This window comes from Nuphar pumila, chromosome 7, assembly GCF_984573655.1.
Source record: "Nuphar pumila chromosome 7, dmNupPumi1.hap1.1, whole genome shotgun sequence".
Lineage (NCBI taxonomy): Eukaryota > Viridiplantae > Streptophyta > Magnoliopsida > Nymphaeales > Nymphaeaceae > Nuphar > Nuphar pumila.
This window is the reverse complement of record NC_143255.1, coordinates 2,580,624-2,596,161: the sequence shown is the minus strand read 5'-3', so window position 1 is coordinate 2,596,161 and position 15,538 is coordinate 2,580,624. Positions and strand designations below refer to the sequence as shown.

The 15,538-nt window shown below is 39.8% G+C and overlaps 2 protein-coding genes across 2 annotated transcripts; both read right to left on the bottom strand.

Moving 5' to 3' along the window:
- Positions 1-2,727: 2,727 nt before the first annotated feature.
- LOC149830843 (uncharacterized) lies at positions 2,728-3,493 on the bottom strand. Its single transcript, XM_090011843.1, has one exon. It carries the CDS (start codon positions 3,491-3,493, stop codon positions 2,957-2,959), a length of 537 nt encoding a protein of 178 aa, XP_089867969.1. The 3' UTR covers positions 2,728-2,956.
- A 1,257-nt stretch (positions 3,494-4,750) lies between these two features.
- Positions 4,751-8,644, bottom strand: LOC149830842 ((-)-alpha-terpineol synthase-like). Its single transcript, XM_090011842.1, has 6 exons — positions 8,422-8,644; positions 7,939-8,308; positions 7,630-7,848; positions 7,336-7,433; positions 6,906-7,204; positions 4,751-5,035 (listed from the first exon to the last, which is right to left on the bottom strand). Exons 1-6 carry the CDS (start codon positions 8,642-8,644, stop codon positions 4,751-4,753), a joined length of 1,494 nt encoding a protein of 497 aa, XP_089867968.1.
- Positions 8,645-15,538: the final 6,894 nt, after the last annotated feature.

Genomic DNA, 15,538 nt, shown 5'->3' with positions numbered 1-15,538 from the left:
GGGAAGGTTACATTACACTCAAAACGATTATATTGAATTCAAAAGAGAATAATATGACACAAATAAAATATTTTCATTCCAAAGAAAGGTGTATCATTTAAAATATTACAAAACCAATACAATATTATGTGTCTGAATTCAATGTCTTGATTGGCTCATCGACAACATCGAAGTATCCCGCATCCGCTCCACAACTATATCATATTTCTTCATCTGCAATCATCTTATCATAAAAAGGGCCAGACTTGTGACAATCTAGTAGGGTTCCGTACCAATTCCAAGTAAAAACATAATATTTAACATTTACGATACGGTGTTCTCAAATTTAGAAGTCAAAGTGAATTTAGATTATATATTCCAGAAACTCAATAGATATGCAGAAAACATGATTCCATAATGTTATTACAGTCAACAAAAATTCAAATGTCACAGTAAAATACCATTCAGATGTTATAATTCATCAATATGTATGTATGCCTTAATCAGAAGAAAGAGCATGCTTTTAATATAGTAACACAATAAAATAATTAGTGTGAGAAGGAAGATCTTATGTTTCGATATTTAACTCCCACTATGGGTACTCACAAAGAAAATGTTGAGTACAGTCGATACCGTACAAGGGTTTACTATGCTATATATTTTAATACCCGACACGACTAACTTACTATGCGACTCCACAGGGGGCAGTTCAATAACCGGGAGAGAAGTCCATATTAGGCCATAAACAGAGATGCACCCTAACCTTTTACAGAAGTATGAAAACTAGCAACCTAGGATACATATGTGACAGATCTTGTTCTGTATCTCCGATGGCCAAGGATCCCTGCTTGATAGTGGTTGCTTCCCCTTGGTGATATTGTCCACTGCTTCTATGGAGATACTTTAGCCATGGTACATTATTCGACATTCATTCCTCCAATTCATTGTTAGTACGAGCTGGCAAATGCTATGAGGCATCATCAACCTTAAAGGTGAAATCACCATCGTGACAGAGATGGTGGAAGGAGAACATGGTGGAGCAATTGGTGCAAATGGTTCTAGTCCCGTTGTTGAGCCCTTCACAAGGTGGCGATGCCAGTGGTGTGGAATTGTTAGCTTTAAATAAGCTATACCTTCTGACTGCAATTTACTTCCGGGTTGAGATCCAACCCATGTTATTTCTTTGATAAGTTAATGGCATCTATAATAGGTCAAATAGTAGAGGAGAGACACAACAACCCATGGCAGTGACTACAGTTATACCACCAACACATGCCATGCATCAATATCATGTTGCTCCCCACAAGAGGGAGGATCAGGTGGAATGTGATCCTCACACAAAAGCACCGTAGGTCCCAGTGATATATGGGACTGTCTCAAGTGATGATAACAACCACCATGCCTATGAATCGCCTAGATGCCTAGAGTAGTGAGCATGCATCAATATATAGAGCCTATCTCGGTGCTCTGATACCATTGATAGACCCCAGTGGATCCGTAAACTAATATGAATGGGGTCACATGAATCGAATAGGGGATGTGTGCTGGAAGGAGGAGTTGAACCTCCAACCTCATGAATACCACACGCTCTCCTATTGAGCTATTCCAGCCCTTTCCAAGCTCTAGGATTTTTCAGAGACCTCTATTAGAGCTCTTGTTCTTGCTTTCATGTACTTGCTATGGCCATGGGCCATTATATAGACAACCAAGGAGGCTGGATTAATTCCACCATTAAACTTGGAGATAATGCCCAGTTAACCCCATCCATAAACATCATGTAGGTTATGCAATCAACCATTAAGTCAGGATTAATATTTACATTAAACCTACTTAATTGACTTAATTATAATTCATAATGAACCCACCAGCTCTTGGGATTCCTCTTGTGAGACCCTATGGCCATATCTGGATCTGGTACCAAGATCCAACAATATCGTCTTCCTCCAAGTCTTGAGTGGCCTCCGACTCTCTAATTCGTTTAACTTGCTTCATGTCAACCTTTCATCCTGGTTCTGAGTCGACTATCCATATGATGCAGCCAAACTATCTTTGTCAACACACAAATTCCTATTTCTTGGTGTCATGAGTCCAAAGTAATAATGTGAAATCTGATTTGAACACTTGTTAGTTTGTTATCACCATCGCTAATTCACTATGAACATCATTATCCATTCCTTCAGTCAGTAGAAATCAAGCAAACAATCCAAGGAAGGCTAAAAGGAAGCACAAGGTCATGGTTTAACACTAATCATCAATGAAAATAAAATGATAACTAGATCTACCTAGAAGCATCCCCATTATCCAGCCATCCAACATCAAAAGCCTATGACTAATGGAATTTTCAGGAAACACATTCTGTGATTTTCTTTGCATAAACCATAGCAGAGAAAGTATGAAATATTGCAAATGCAATCGATCAAAGTCTTAATGTAGCAAATTTAACCGCAGTTCCAGCTAATCAGACTAATATCATCTTCCACTTCGAACAAAAGATCCCTAAAAAATCAGAAATTCACAAAATTGTGCTGATTTCAGGATTCAAAAAGCAGCCAGTTGACCCCATAAAAGAAGAAAACTCAAAAACTCGAAAAAAAAAAAATCTGCCATTTCAAAGAGGGGTATCCATTCCCACTACGAAACTCAGCACGTTATGATCCAGATTCGTCAATGTAGCAAAAAGTTTTAGCACAATTCAGTTAATCAGATCGATTTCACATCTCCATTCGAACATATCCACAAACGAAAATATCGCAATTTCATGAATTTGCATTAATTTCAGAATCTGGAAATCAAGAAAGAATAAAATACACACGAGGAATGAAAATTACAAACAGTTTTCATAGATTCAAGGAGGAGTAGCCTTCTTCCTGAACACGATCTGAACGACGTCCACCCCAATCAAGGTAGCGTTATCCTTGCTGACCACCTCCGATCTCAGTAAAAGTCGCTCGACCGCTCGCAGCGCCTCGCCGGAGAACTATCGCTCGAGCGTGACGACAAGCACCCCTCCTGGCCTGACCGTCCGCTCCATCTCCGCCACGAATCTGGCCGGAAAGAGCGCCTCGGAGAGGCGGGCACTGAAGGCGAAGTCGAAGACGGAGTCGAAGAAGGTGAGGTTGTGGGGGTCGGCGCCGCTGACGAGCGGCGGGGAGTCGACGACCTTGACGCCGATGACGTCGGAGAGGCCGGCGGAGACGCAGAGGGCCCTGGAGGCGTTGCGGAGGAGGCCGCGGGAGGCGAGGTCGAGGAAGAGGGAGGAGAGGGAGTCGACTCTACGGCGCCAGTCGCGGGTGGAGCGGAGGCGCTCGCCCCTGCGGTCCAGGGGGAGGAGGTCGCGGCGACGGGGCTCGCAGGAGGAGAGGGCGGAGGGGAAAGGCCGCTGGTGGTGGTGGGGGAGGTGGCAGAGGGTGGGGAGGGTGTGGGTGGAGAGGAGGAGGAGGAGAGCAAGGGAGGTCGCGATGATGGCCGCGCAGGACAGCTTGTTCAGCAGCGCGTGTGAGACGCGGAATTCCATATTACCATCTCACATAGAGGGACAAGTGACTTGCCTGCCACGTCTCACGAATCACAAGATCGGATGTGCTAAAACTTTTTAGGTAAAAATCAACAGAAACGTGACACATGGCCTATGCCTTGGGACCCACTAAGCAGTTTCATTAATCCGGGTGTCTCTCGCCGTCTTGTAACGATGTTATAAGACCCAACGTACCCTGCTCTGTCTCGTCCGTTTTGTAAATGAATTGAGCTTTTGAAGCGGTGTATGAAACTCGGGTTCGATAAAGCTTAATTCGTTGCAAACCTAATATATATAATATCTTTGCAAATAAATTTAAAAGTACGTCATTACTGAAATGGGTAGGGTGTTAGTCTTTTCCTTTTTTTTTTTCAGAACGACTTGGGTTTAAATCTCGTTTTTTTCATCTTTTTTTGCTGAGAATTTGTTAGTATGTATATAATTTTTTTCAGTAATAATAATTGAATGATATGCTTTGGCTTGATAGCGAGTCACTGATCTCTTTTGCAAATATTTTTTTACTATATTTTGTTGAAACTCGAACTCAGAACTCAAAACCGTTGATGTCTACTACAAATCGTTATATTTTGTTGAAACTCGCTTCGAACTTGTTGATGATTACTACAAATCTCTATCCAGCGAATACTATAAATCTTCCTCAAAAAATCAAGTGTCACGGTAACCAATAGATCCCACAAAAGAAAAAAACCCAACAATATCCTTCCTATATTTTGTTGATGATCAACAAACGAGATTACAATAATACGTGAATGACATGAGGGAGCAGGGTGGGAGGGAGCGGGGGAAAGTGTCGGTCCATCCCCACCTCTATCCCCGTTTCATGACATCCATCCAGGTCCAAAGGAGGGGAGGCGGGGCCCCGCTTTCCCTCAGTCCACTGCCATCCCTCCAAAGAGGTCCACAACACAAATCCCACCCACTAGTAGGGGTATTTTTGTCATATCAAAAACCTAGAGGTTCTAGTTCAGCTTTCTCGAGGCTCCTCAGGTGGAGGCGTGTACTGTTCCAAACCGACATAAATTAACTCATCAGTGTGGGCTGATAGTCCATAGTACCCTTGAACAACTAGATTTATTACATAGGCAAATCTTTAAGTTTACTCAAGATTCTAATAAAAATGCATCAAAAATACACTTATTGCTACATAGCTTGTTGCCCATATCCAAGCCATACAAAAGTACCCTTAGGACATAAAAAAGAGGAGTTGCATAGATGATGGCGAGCATCCATCCCACATCAAACATTTTCCACTATCAACTTCAATACAAGCTCCTTAGTCTCTCTTCCTGGGGAACCATAACCATCTCCATATTGGTAGATGCACTGTGCCATCCTTGCAATATCCAAAGAAACTTGCACAATAGGGTGAGGATTAGTAGTTGACATGCATTCTTCATTTAGTCTTTTCCATGCATCTCTTAGTAAATCCTCTACATGTTGGCGAGCAACTTCCTCAGACACACCCTTCTCCTTCATGTGACATTGGATAGATTTTGGCACATCCCCTCTATCAATCTCATCCTTCATGAATGAAACATAATAGAATTAATTAAGAAGTCTCCTCAAATTCATAAACACTAATAAGGAAATAACAGAGCTCACAATAAAAAGGAAAATAAGTGGTTGGTAAGAAATTAACAATGTCGCAAGGAATTTCCTATTTTCTAATCTGTTCGTTATGCTAGTCTTTCAAATCATAGTCAACATATATAAAGCTCATACTTTCAAAGGATAGTATTATACCCAAAACTAAAATGTGATATTTTCGAAAGATGGTCTATGTTGAAAAAATCATGTTTTTAACTTCATATTTAATATGATAAAAACACCTTTTGCATAATTTTTTTATGTTATTTATATTCTAATTTTGTTTTGTTTAGGTACATTGATCATTTTCGTGGTTTCTTTTCTCAAGAAAATTCGTTTTTCAATACAATATTTCTTGTGGATTTTTTTTCAAAAACTTGATTTGTGACTGCCTCAAATTATGAGCAAATGCTAAGGGTTCCATATGGTGTACGTATATGAGGGTGATCCAAGTAAAAGTCATTAGAGTGCAATAAGTTTTTTTTTTTCCAAATTGGCCAAGGGAAACTCTCTGTCACCAACCGCACATTTACAGGCCACCTGATCCAAGGGGTTCTAGGGGTAATCCGGATCTATCGGATCATCATTTAGGTTCATAAAGAGAGCAAACCGACACATGCAACTTCAAAAGACCATAACTTTGTCATCCGATATCGAAATTGGACGAGTCTTGAGTAGTTGTAAAGCTTATTTGGAGCGCTACAGGAAAATATCAAGAATTTTTTGCCACCATTTTTTGGCCCATCCCAACTGTTTTAGTAGGCCAAACAGGCAAGTCAAAGTTTTATATATATATATATATATATATATATATATATATAGTAAAGTTTGACACAAAGTCAAATTCTTGTCCGAGAAGAGTTCAATGGTGATTCAAAAAGCAAAGTAGATGTAGTCAACCAGGTCTACAAAGATATGAACTCATGTAATTTGAATAAGTAACTTACCTAATTGGGTAAGAATTCTTCTTTGAAATCAGTACCAGGATCCCACCATAATTAGGAGATTAGGGGTGGCAAAACCTGACACGACCCGCCAACCCGCCTCTTAGGCGGGTTCGGGTTTGGCAAAAACAAACCCGTTTAATAAACAGGTCGACCCGCCTAACCTGTTTATTAAACGGGTCAGATTTGTGTTAGGGATATGCCAACCCGCCAACCCGGCTGACCCGTTTAATAAACGGGTTAGGCGGGTGGGTCAACCCGCCAACCTGACCCCCAACCAGCCAACCCGACCCGCCAACCCGTTTACCCGACCCAACCCGTTTATTAAGCAGGTTGGCAGGTCGTGTCGGGTTACCCGTTTAATAAACAGGTCGGGTTTGGGTTTGGGTTGAGGTATGCTGACCCGCCAACCTGACCCGATTGCCACCCCTATAGGAGATGGGGTACCCACAAGAACAAATAAGGATTTTATATATCAAAACTAACCTAGTGAGAGAGTTTTGGAGAATTAATGAAAGCAAAGAGGGTCTCGATGCCCAATTTTCAATTTTTTTCAGTTTTCTTGGGAATCCTCTATCTTTTTTATTTTTCTAACTTTTTGTGATCTGGTTCGAAAGGTTTGGAAGAAGAGATTTCTCCTCTCCTAGTTACGGATCACAACCGGATGGTGAAACCCTTGAGTTCCCCCGCCCACCCGGAGCACACCCATCTTCGACCTTGCGGCAAGGAATGCCCTTCCGTTGGTTTCAAAATGTGACTGTCACATGTCAGGTGACAATCCGCAATTTCCCCGAGCAAAGAATGCAGAGCTCTCGTGGGCCATTAGAGTATGGCTTGGTGTATGAGCGAATCATGCAAACCTTTGATGTTCCAAGATCATCATGAAGCCGAAAAATCAAGGATGACAGCCTTATGAGGTTCGAGTGCTCGTGTATGCTCACAGTAGCCTCTTCCTTCATATTGTGTTGCATGAAGAAATAAATATGAACAAATAACAGAGGCCATGATATCGATGTCGATGCATTGTCCATGTATTCTTGTAGTGTTGGTGTATATCCACTGTAAAACCACTTTGCTTCCACTAAATATGATTTGCACAAATCAGCCCACTGAAAAAGACGATGACTCGTCAGTAATTGTGCATAGAATGTCAAAGGGCCTAAACTCAAATATGATAAATGTATATGAAAAACAGATGTGAACACAAATATATTTTTTTTCAAAGAAAAGAAGTCAAATGTAACATTACCGCAGTGGTCAAGTATGTTAAGATATTGCAACCCTTCTCACTCATGAAATCATAAGCAAATTGATTTGTAGTGTTAAAGAGAGCTAGGAAGCAGATCTTCATGTATTCTGGAAGGAGATCAATACGTCGAATATCCCATCTGCAAGGTACATCAAAAAACATCAGAGCAGCAGGTAGGACAACATAAAAAGCAATTGATCAGCTAAAAGCTATGTCACAAATATTGGCAATATTTTGAAATTGACCAAGCCTTGCACTGAGCCAGACACGTGTCACTTAGACGTGTTCTTGCACTTGATGCCAGGCATGCAGAGTTATTGGGAGCCAGATGCTACCTGCAGACAGCATCTGTGAACAGCTCTAGCTCGTCCACTGTGCCGTACACATCATAAACGTCATCAATTGTTGTGATGAAGCAGTTGATTTTAGTGAATCCTCTCCTACAAACAGTGAAATGAGGGTTTAAGATGGCGCCCACTGTCCATAGGTAATTCTCCATTAATCTATCCCTTGAAAACTTCAGATGTTCTGCAAGACCAAGGTCCCTCCACCACCTGAGGAAAATGGTAGTTATAATTCATTGGTTTCACAGTAATCTAATTTGAGAGCAATAATGAAAATTATGAATTCCAGTCACAACGAACCTTGACATCTCCTTGACTTCTGCTTGGTACAGAGACTGCACATGGTTGTAGTCCAGCTTTGCCAGTTTGAGTAAGACTGGGTTATGGCCTGTTACCCTCTCATATAAATCTATATTATGCCTGGATTCCAACCTTAGCATTCTTCTGTTAAGAGGGAGCTCTAGGGCATGAGCCACCCGTCGAGAAAGGATTGGGTTCAAGTACTTGATGCTTTCCTCAAGGTGAGCTGTGAAGGTCATTTCCTCTTCCCATATAACCTCCCCTTCAAAGCCAAAATGCGAAGCATCATACAAACTCAGCATCCCCTCCACATCTTCTTTAAGGCTACTCATAAAACTCCCTCTTTCATCCTTAAATACATTGAAGACGTCTGCACCAAGAACAAAATAGATTCTGTTATACCGTGTAATGAAAAATGAAGTTATTTGACCAAGAAATGATTCTTTCAAAAAAAAAAAAGCAAGAAATGCCAATATGTATCACCAGGAGAAACATCATATCCATGTTGCCTCAGCAATCTGAATCGAAGAGCTGTAGCATAGAGGCCTTCGCATCCCGGGTTGTATCTGTGAATGGCGTTTAGTACACCCATGATCTCCTTCTCAAAGTGGTATGCTATTCCTAATTTTTGGAGGTTATCCACAATTTCCATCTTAGACACCGCCTCGTTGCAACGATCTATCATCTGTTCGACATCTTGTTTCATCTCCTCAATATCTTTCCTACGACTTGGTTCCTGCAAATGATCTCTGTAATTTTAAATGATCTCCTCAGTTAAATATAATCAAACTGCTGCACAGCTGTGAAGGCCCTTATTGTTCAACCAACTGTGGCTAAAGAGCCAGCCGTTGATGCATTTCTTCTCTTTCTGAATAATAGAGTATCATATATGAAAAGGAACATTAAAGATTCAGAAGGAAGAAGATGACGACGAGACAGATGAGTGACTGGACAACAGCAGGGAATGTAAAGATCAAAAGCACAAAGGAAAAGTGTTTTGGCATATCACCCCAAGTAATAAGGGGCATTTGAATCGATGAACAAACACCGCCAGGACGCATTGGGTGGCGTTCGTCCAAAACTCAAGTTCTAGACCCTGGGGGATAGACTCTTGCGTCCCTGTGAGTGCAGTAGAAAACACGTAGAAAAGACGCCTGAGTAAAAGAGGGTGTTGCATGTGCACAACCCCCCCCTCGAACACGCACTGTATCTACTGTGCGTGTTCCTAGGTCTTCACTGAGTGCTGTACGGTGCTCGTGGGATGTACGGGAGAGCCGTACACCACTGTACATCAGGATGTACGGTAGTGTACGGTTCTCTGTGCACCCCTGAACGCCACGCGGTGCTCAATAGAGACCCAGAAACTCACACTTTAGCTACAGTGCATGTTCTTGGGGGAGTACATATAACCTGCCGGCCCTGAGCAACATGTTTCTCCTGCATAGGCATGCCTTTCCAACATGAGACAACCCCGTCCTACTTGTACCACCTGTATCCAGGCAGTGTTTGTCCGGCAATTCAAATACCCCCTTAGTGTAAAACTGCAAAGGTAAATCACCTTGTACATGCTATTAAGTGACTGAATGGAATCATCAGCCCATAAGGTAGGTTCATAATTTGCAGACCGTCTTGGAACTGATAGATCCACCGACAGAGGGTTAAGTTGGCATTGACAGGAGGCTGCCTTCTGATGAATCGGCCAAGCCCTAGCTCTCTTTAGCTTGGCCGAAGCAACCCAGACGAGGCTATGGGAGAGACACAAGAGGCTCATCTTGGTTGCACTGCGATTAATTTATCAAACTTTACTTGAAACGAAGGGAGTTTATAGTCTAGTTTCCATCACATTAAAAACAAGGGAGATTTCTTTAAAGTATTATCATAAATGCATTTTACACATTTTTTTTTAATTAAAGCATTTATCACTTTTCGAGCAATCATTTTAGTGTCCCGAGGCTCCACGTGGTTGGTATGAGTACGAGCTGTCAGTGCACGTCTCCTTGTGGTGGAACGTTGAATAAGAGGTTGGGTAATAACGGGTGGGGTTTACTTGATAAAATCCAAACCCAAGCCCTTGATAGAGTCCAGTGGCATCAACAAGCTGATGAGGACATTCAAGTGTGTTGTCCAAATTCAGAGGGAGAAAGAGTCCAACAATTAAGGACTCACGTTCTTGATGAAGTCTTACATTTGAGAGCTTAAGATAACATTCAAGCTGATCACGATAACATTCATGCTCATCCAAGAAGAGATCAAATGACATCAAGATTCAATGTATACTTGGACGTATGTTTAGGAGTTTGGTTATTTGTTGATGTAGAACTCCTAAACTAATTTTGCTATTAATAATGAAAAGTTCCACTCAACATGATTATCGAGTGGAGTTACCCCTACCCCATGGACGTACGTGACACCGAACCACATTAAGTCTTGTATTTGTGTGTGTTATTTTTCTTCATGGTATCAGAACAGGCTTAACCTGGGTGAGAAAAATATTTCTGTTTCAATGGCCTCCTCTTCTGTTGAGAGTGCTCCTAAAATTGCTTATCCCTCCAACCTTAACGTAGAAAATTTTGTTACGATTAAGTTGAGTCACTCCAATTTTATGCTATGGAAAACTCATCTTCTTGGTTTGATCGAGAGCCAATACATGAGCAATCGCATTGATGGAAAATACCATGCTCCGGCTCCCACCATAGATGGGATGCAGCCAAATCCTGAATTTATGGCATGGCACAAGTCGGATAGGCTACTGCAAGGGTAGATTACTGACACCATCTCCGAAGAAGTGATTAGCCTAGTCGTGGGCCTTTAGACATCCAAGGAGGTTTGGGATACGCTGGTAAAGTCCTTCACCCACGTTTCCAAAGAACATGAATTCCTTCTTATGCAGAAACTTCAAGCTTATCATAACAGGAATCAATCTGTGACAGAATATGTACAAGGGTTCAAGAAAATATGCGATGAACTCACTGCCATATGTAAGTCAGTTGATCAAACTATGGTTTTTTTTTTTATTACTTAATGGCCTTGGCCCTGAGCACAATTCTTTCGTTACTACGATGTTGAAACCGCCTGTGGCCCCCTATGATGATGTGGTTGGGCTTCTACAAGGGCCTGAAACCATGAGATCCATAAAATATGAAGAAACAAATCAAAACGCAACCTTCCTTGGTCAAAAAGTTAACAACCAACAATTTAAGAAGCAATGGTTCAACTCAAAAGGCAAGCCAATCAACCTGGCAGTCGTTTCATTAAGGATGCCTCAAAGTCAGAGAACCAAAATCCAAACTGATGTGGATTCAATATGCAATGATCTATGATCCAAGATCCAAACGGATCTCAATATTCGCAAAAACTTTTTTTCATTAAGATGACTCCGAATACGACTTTGGGAAATAAGGTTTTTGGGACCTGTGCACTCTGTTTTGATAGAGACAGTCCAAAGAAAATTTATACGTGACTTGCACACCTTTCTAACGAATCCAAAATCACTGGATTTGAATCAGGGATGTCTGCTTCACAAACTCAAAAGTGGGACTGATAGTTAAATCTAGGACAAGCTCTTCAGGTTCGGTGAATAGCCTGTTTGAAGAGGGGTTTGATGCCTCAAACGATAAAGTTTGTGAAAACTCTCAACAGATGAACTGAAGGACTGATTCAGACCTTTCCAAAAAGCTATGGCTCATAATTTTTGAGCAATTCTATACACTTCTATTGAATTTTAAAGATCTCTAACGATCTAATTGTTAACTAACCTAACCTGATAAACGGGTTCTAGTTGGCCATGTGAGATACCTCTTATTCGGGCATACAAATGATAGTTTCAGAAGAAACCCCGAACTTCATTATGGTGCGGACAAATGTTAGCTAACCAGACTAACTTTTGGATTTTGATTTCACACTATATATATTCAGATATTTGAAAATTAAGCATCCATACACAAAATGCTATAATAGTGAATATTATATTCAAACCTAAGATAAGTGCAAAAAGATATGATGAAAATAGATTGAAAATTCAAAAATAAGATTTGGAAATTCAAAATTAAGATGAAAATAACCAAAATGCCCCTGATAGCAAGACTATGGACTTGAAATCAGGGTTTTCAGAAAGATATTTTATAAAAATGAAAACTTTGAAATCCAAATGAATGCAAATAGGGATAAAATTAAACAAAAGACAATATGACATGATTGTATACATGAAAATACAAAAAATGAAAGTTTGGAAATTCGAAATTGAGATGTAAATGACTAAAATGCCCCTGATAACAAGACTATGGCCTTGAAATCAGGGTTTTCAAAAATAATTTTTGTAAAAATAAGAATTTCTAAATTCCAATGAATGCAAATGAGATGAAAATCAAACATAACATGATATAAAATGATTATATGCATGATAAAACCTTAAAAATGCAAAAATATCATAAAACTTTGAATTTTGCTTGAGTTTCACTTTTGATTTTAACAGTTTAACTAACTCATATGGCAAATGAACTTGAAATTGCACCAAATTTGGCTTGGACACCTAAATTAACCCTAATAACATAATGAAATCCTAAAACTATTTTTTTTGGCATTTTTCAATATAGAAATTAATAAAGAATCCTAGAAAAACATGATTTTTGCCTTTTATTCTAGACCTAGCCTAATGACAACCTAATTTCGAATAGTAACTTACCATAAAAATGCACCAAATTTTATAGGGCGATAGAGGACAGTTAGGCAAGGATTTTTTCCTTTTACAGATTTAGGATTTGAAATATGGTCAGAGAATTACAGCTTTGGCAAGAGAGATCAGAATCCGATGAGTTTAGGATTGAAGGCAAACTGACAAGTTTTGGGTAAAAATTACAGGAAAAATAGCAAACCATGGCCAAAACCTTTGACATTTTAGGAGGATTCCACTGACAAATAGAGGAAAATTTTCTTTTTTTACTATTTTGGCATCCAACTTATGGTTACAAAATACACATGGGATTATCAAACCTCTAATTCTGATTAAATTGAACTAACAGGGATTTGACACGTGAACTTGTAAAATCTAAAAATAACATAAATCTAAGTCCTAAATTCTTAAAATTCTTGGAAATGACATAGAATTTTCTGAGAAACAAATTCACTTTTGATGGTCAGAGCATCCGACCTACGGATTGGGAAGCCACAGTGGATTAAGGTCAGTCTAGATCCTAACAAACATATAACAAGATTTTCACAGAGGTCTGCAAATCCCAAATTTTGACAGGCATCAAACCTTTTTAGAAAAATCCCATAAAATACAGTAAAATAGTAGATTCTACCATGGATCTACTATATTTTTTAGAGGATGAATCGGATCTCCCATGGGGGAGATCTCGAATCACCAAGTATGCTACAAGGAGATTTGGAATTTTCACAGGGTTTAAAACCCAATTTGGTTTTGGGTTTTTTTAATGAGATTACAAAACCCAAATGGACTCAAATTTTTGGCAGAAACTCATAGACAAATAATCACAACTATCATAAAATTTCCAAGATTTTTGAACGAAAAATTTCACATGAAATAATAATTGGACTACAAGCACAAATCAAAATATATGCTATCAATGACATTTTAATGAAACTATACTAAATAGCATAAAACAATGAAATAAACTGAATGTAATAGAAAAAAAACAAGAAATCCATCTAAAACTAAGAATGAAATTAGTAATAGATAAGGGAGATACATACTCATTAATGTTTGCTATTAAAATGAGGGATTTTATCCACCGAACAGATGAATCACCTCTCTTGTATAGCATTGACATGAAAGAGCTTGTCAAAATAAAATAAAATAAAAAATTAGTAAGGTAAAAGAACGTGTGGGCTCACCTTGGGTTTGAAGAAGGGCTAAAGGTAGTGGGGCTCGTTGTAAATGGTGGAGTTGCTACCCTTGTTAATGATGACTGCGCGCACCCGGGAAAGGGCTGCAATGGAGGGCTACACAGTTGGAGATGGCTTGCTGTTGAAGGTGTTGAAGGAGATAGACTGATGCAGGCGACTACTTCCTCTTACTCGAGATCTTGAAGATTGCAGGTGACTGTACTGGAGGTGTTGGAGGCTGTAGGTGGCTGTACTGGTGGAAGGAGATGGCTTGGACTAGTCGGCTACTTGGAAGAAGCTGGTTATGGCTGCCACCAAAGAGAGGAAGAGCACCCTGTTGGGACCGGTTGGGGGGTAGAGGCTGCAACTTCCAGGTTGAAGGAGATGGCGCCAGTTGAAGGGGATGCAGCCATGTGAGAGAAGGAGCTGAAGATGAAAAAATGCACAATTGTGTAGTGTTAGGTTTGAGAGGGTGTGAGAATAAGAGTTAGAAGGGAATGAGAGAGAGAGAGATAGGGTTGAAAGGGAGTTTTGGAGAATGCGTGGAATGAGATTGGGAGAGAGAGTTAGAAAGGGAATTGCTTGGAGAGAAGAGAGAGCTAATGGGAGAGAGAGACTAAGGGGATCCACCGTATGGGCTTCTTGGAGATTTTTGAAAAGAGAGGAAGGAAGAAATGGGAAAGAAGGAAGGGAAGGAGAAATGAAGGAAGAAGGGGAAATGAAAAGGAAAGAAAAGGAAGAAAAAAGGAAGAAAAAAAGAAAGAAGGAAAAGGGAAAAGGAAAGGAAAAGAGGGAAAAAAAGGAAGAAGAAAGGAAAGAAAAAAGGAAATCTGGAAATTTTTCCTTTTTCTTTTTCTTTTTACATGTGGTGCCACCTTGGAGTGGGCCCACATGGTTTTTCAAAAAGGATTTTCAAAAGTGGGCCCCACATTGGAGTGGGCCCACACGATTTCTAGAAAAATGAAACATTAAAATAAATAAAAACCAAAAAGCTTCAGTGTGACACCACTTAGAGTGGGTCCCACTTGTTTTTAAAAGAATGACAAAAGCAAAAGGAGTAAAATGACTTTGTAAAATTCTTTAGAAAGACTTTTGGCTATTTTTGGCAATTTTAAGTTGAAACTCGAAATTTGAGATTTTACACCCCTTTGCAGCGCAGATTCAATTTGAAAATTTGAAAATCGTGTTTGAAAAGAATCAAGATTGTTTTCTCAGGAAATATTTTCAAATTTAGAGCATTGGGGGTAAAAGTGTCAGTTTTGGAAACCTAGAGTTCGAAGTTGAACTTTGAAAACTTTAAAACCCAAGTTTGGATTGAAAATTTTAAAAACTGGAGTTCTGGATCTCGAAAATGAAATAAAATGTGATGAAATGTTATGAAATAATGAAAAAATGATGAGAAATGATATGAAATGCCATGCAAAATGCTAACCCTGGATGAAGAATTTTAGATATTGGACTCTGATTGATAGTTGTACCAGTTCAGAAAGTGTTAAAATTGATAAAAAGAGCAAAATGGTTCAAGAAATAGTTTTTGTTCCTGTCGGGCCGGGAGTGACACTGAAGATTGGGGTTTTAGCTGGTTTGAACTGGAATGAACTGGATTGAGCTGGGTTCTACGGTTTGGGAAATGGATTTGAACTGAAACTGGAGCTCTTAAACTTCTGGTGAGCTCAAGCTAGACTCAGAGGAATATGATTGACTGGGAATAACTGACTCGAAGACAATTAGCTTGGATTTGAGCTAGAAATAAGCT

What these genes read in the sequence shown, in the direction of transcription:
- LOC149830843 (XM_090011843.1), bottom strand. Translation starts at nt 3,493, where the DNA reads ATGGAATTCCGCGTCTCACACGCGCTGCTGAACAAGCTGTCCTGCGCG.
- LOC149830842 (XM_090011842.1), bottom strand. Translation starts at nt 8,644, where the DNA reads ATGAAACAAGATGTCGAACAGATGATAGATCGTTGCAACGAGGCGGTG. An exon ending in TGGATATGATGTTTCTCCTG is followed by an intron (nt 8,309 to 8,421) that starts GTGATACATATT and finishes TTCTTGGTGCAG; the next exon opens with ACGTCTTCAATGTATTTAAG. An exon ending in TTCACAGATGCTGTCTGCAG is followed by an intron (nt 7,434 to 7,629) that starts GTAGCATCTGGC and finishes TGTACCTTGCAG; the next exon opens with ATGGGATATTCGACGTATTG.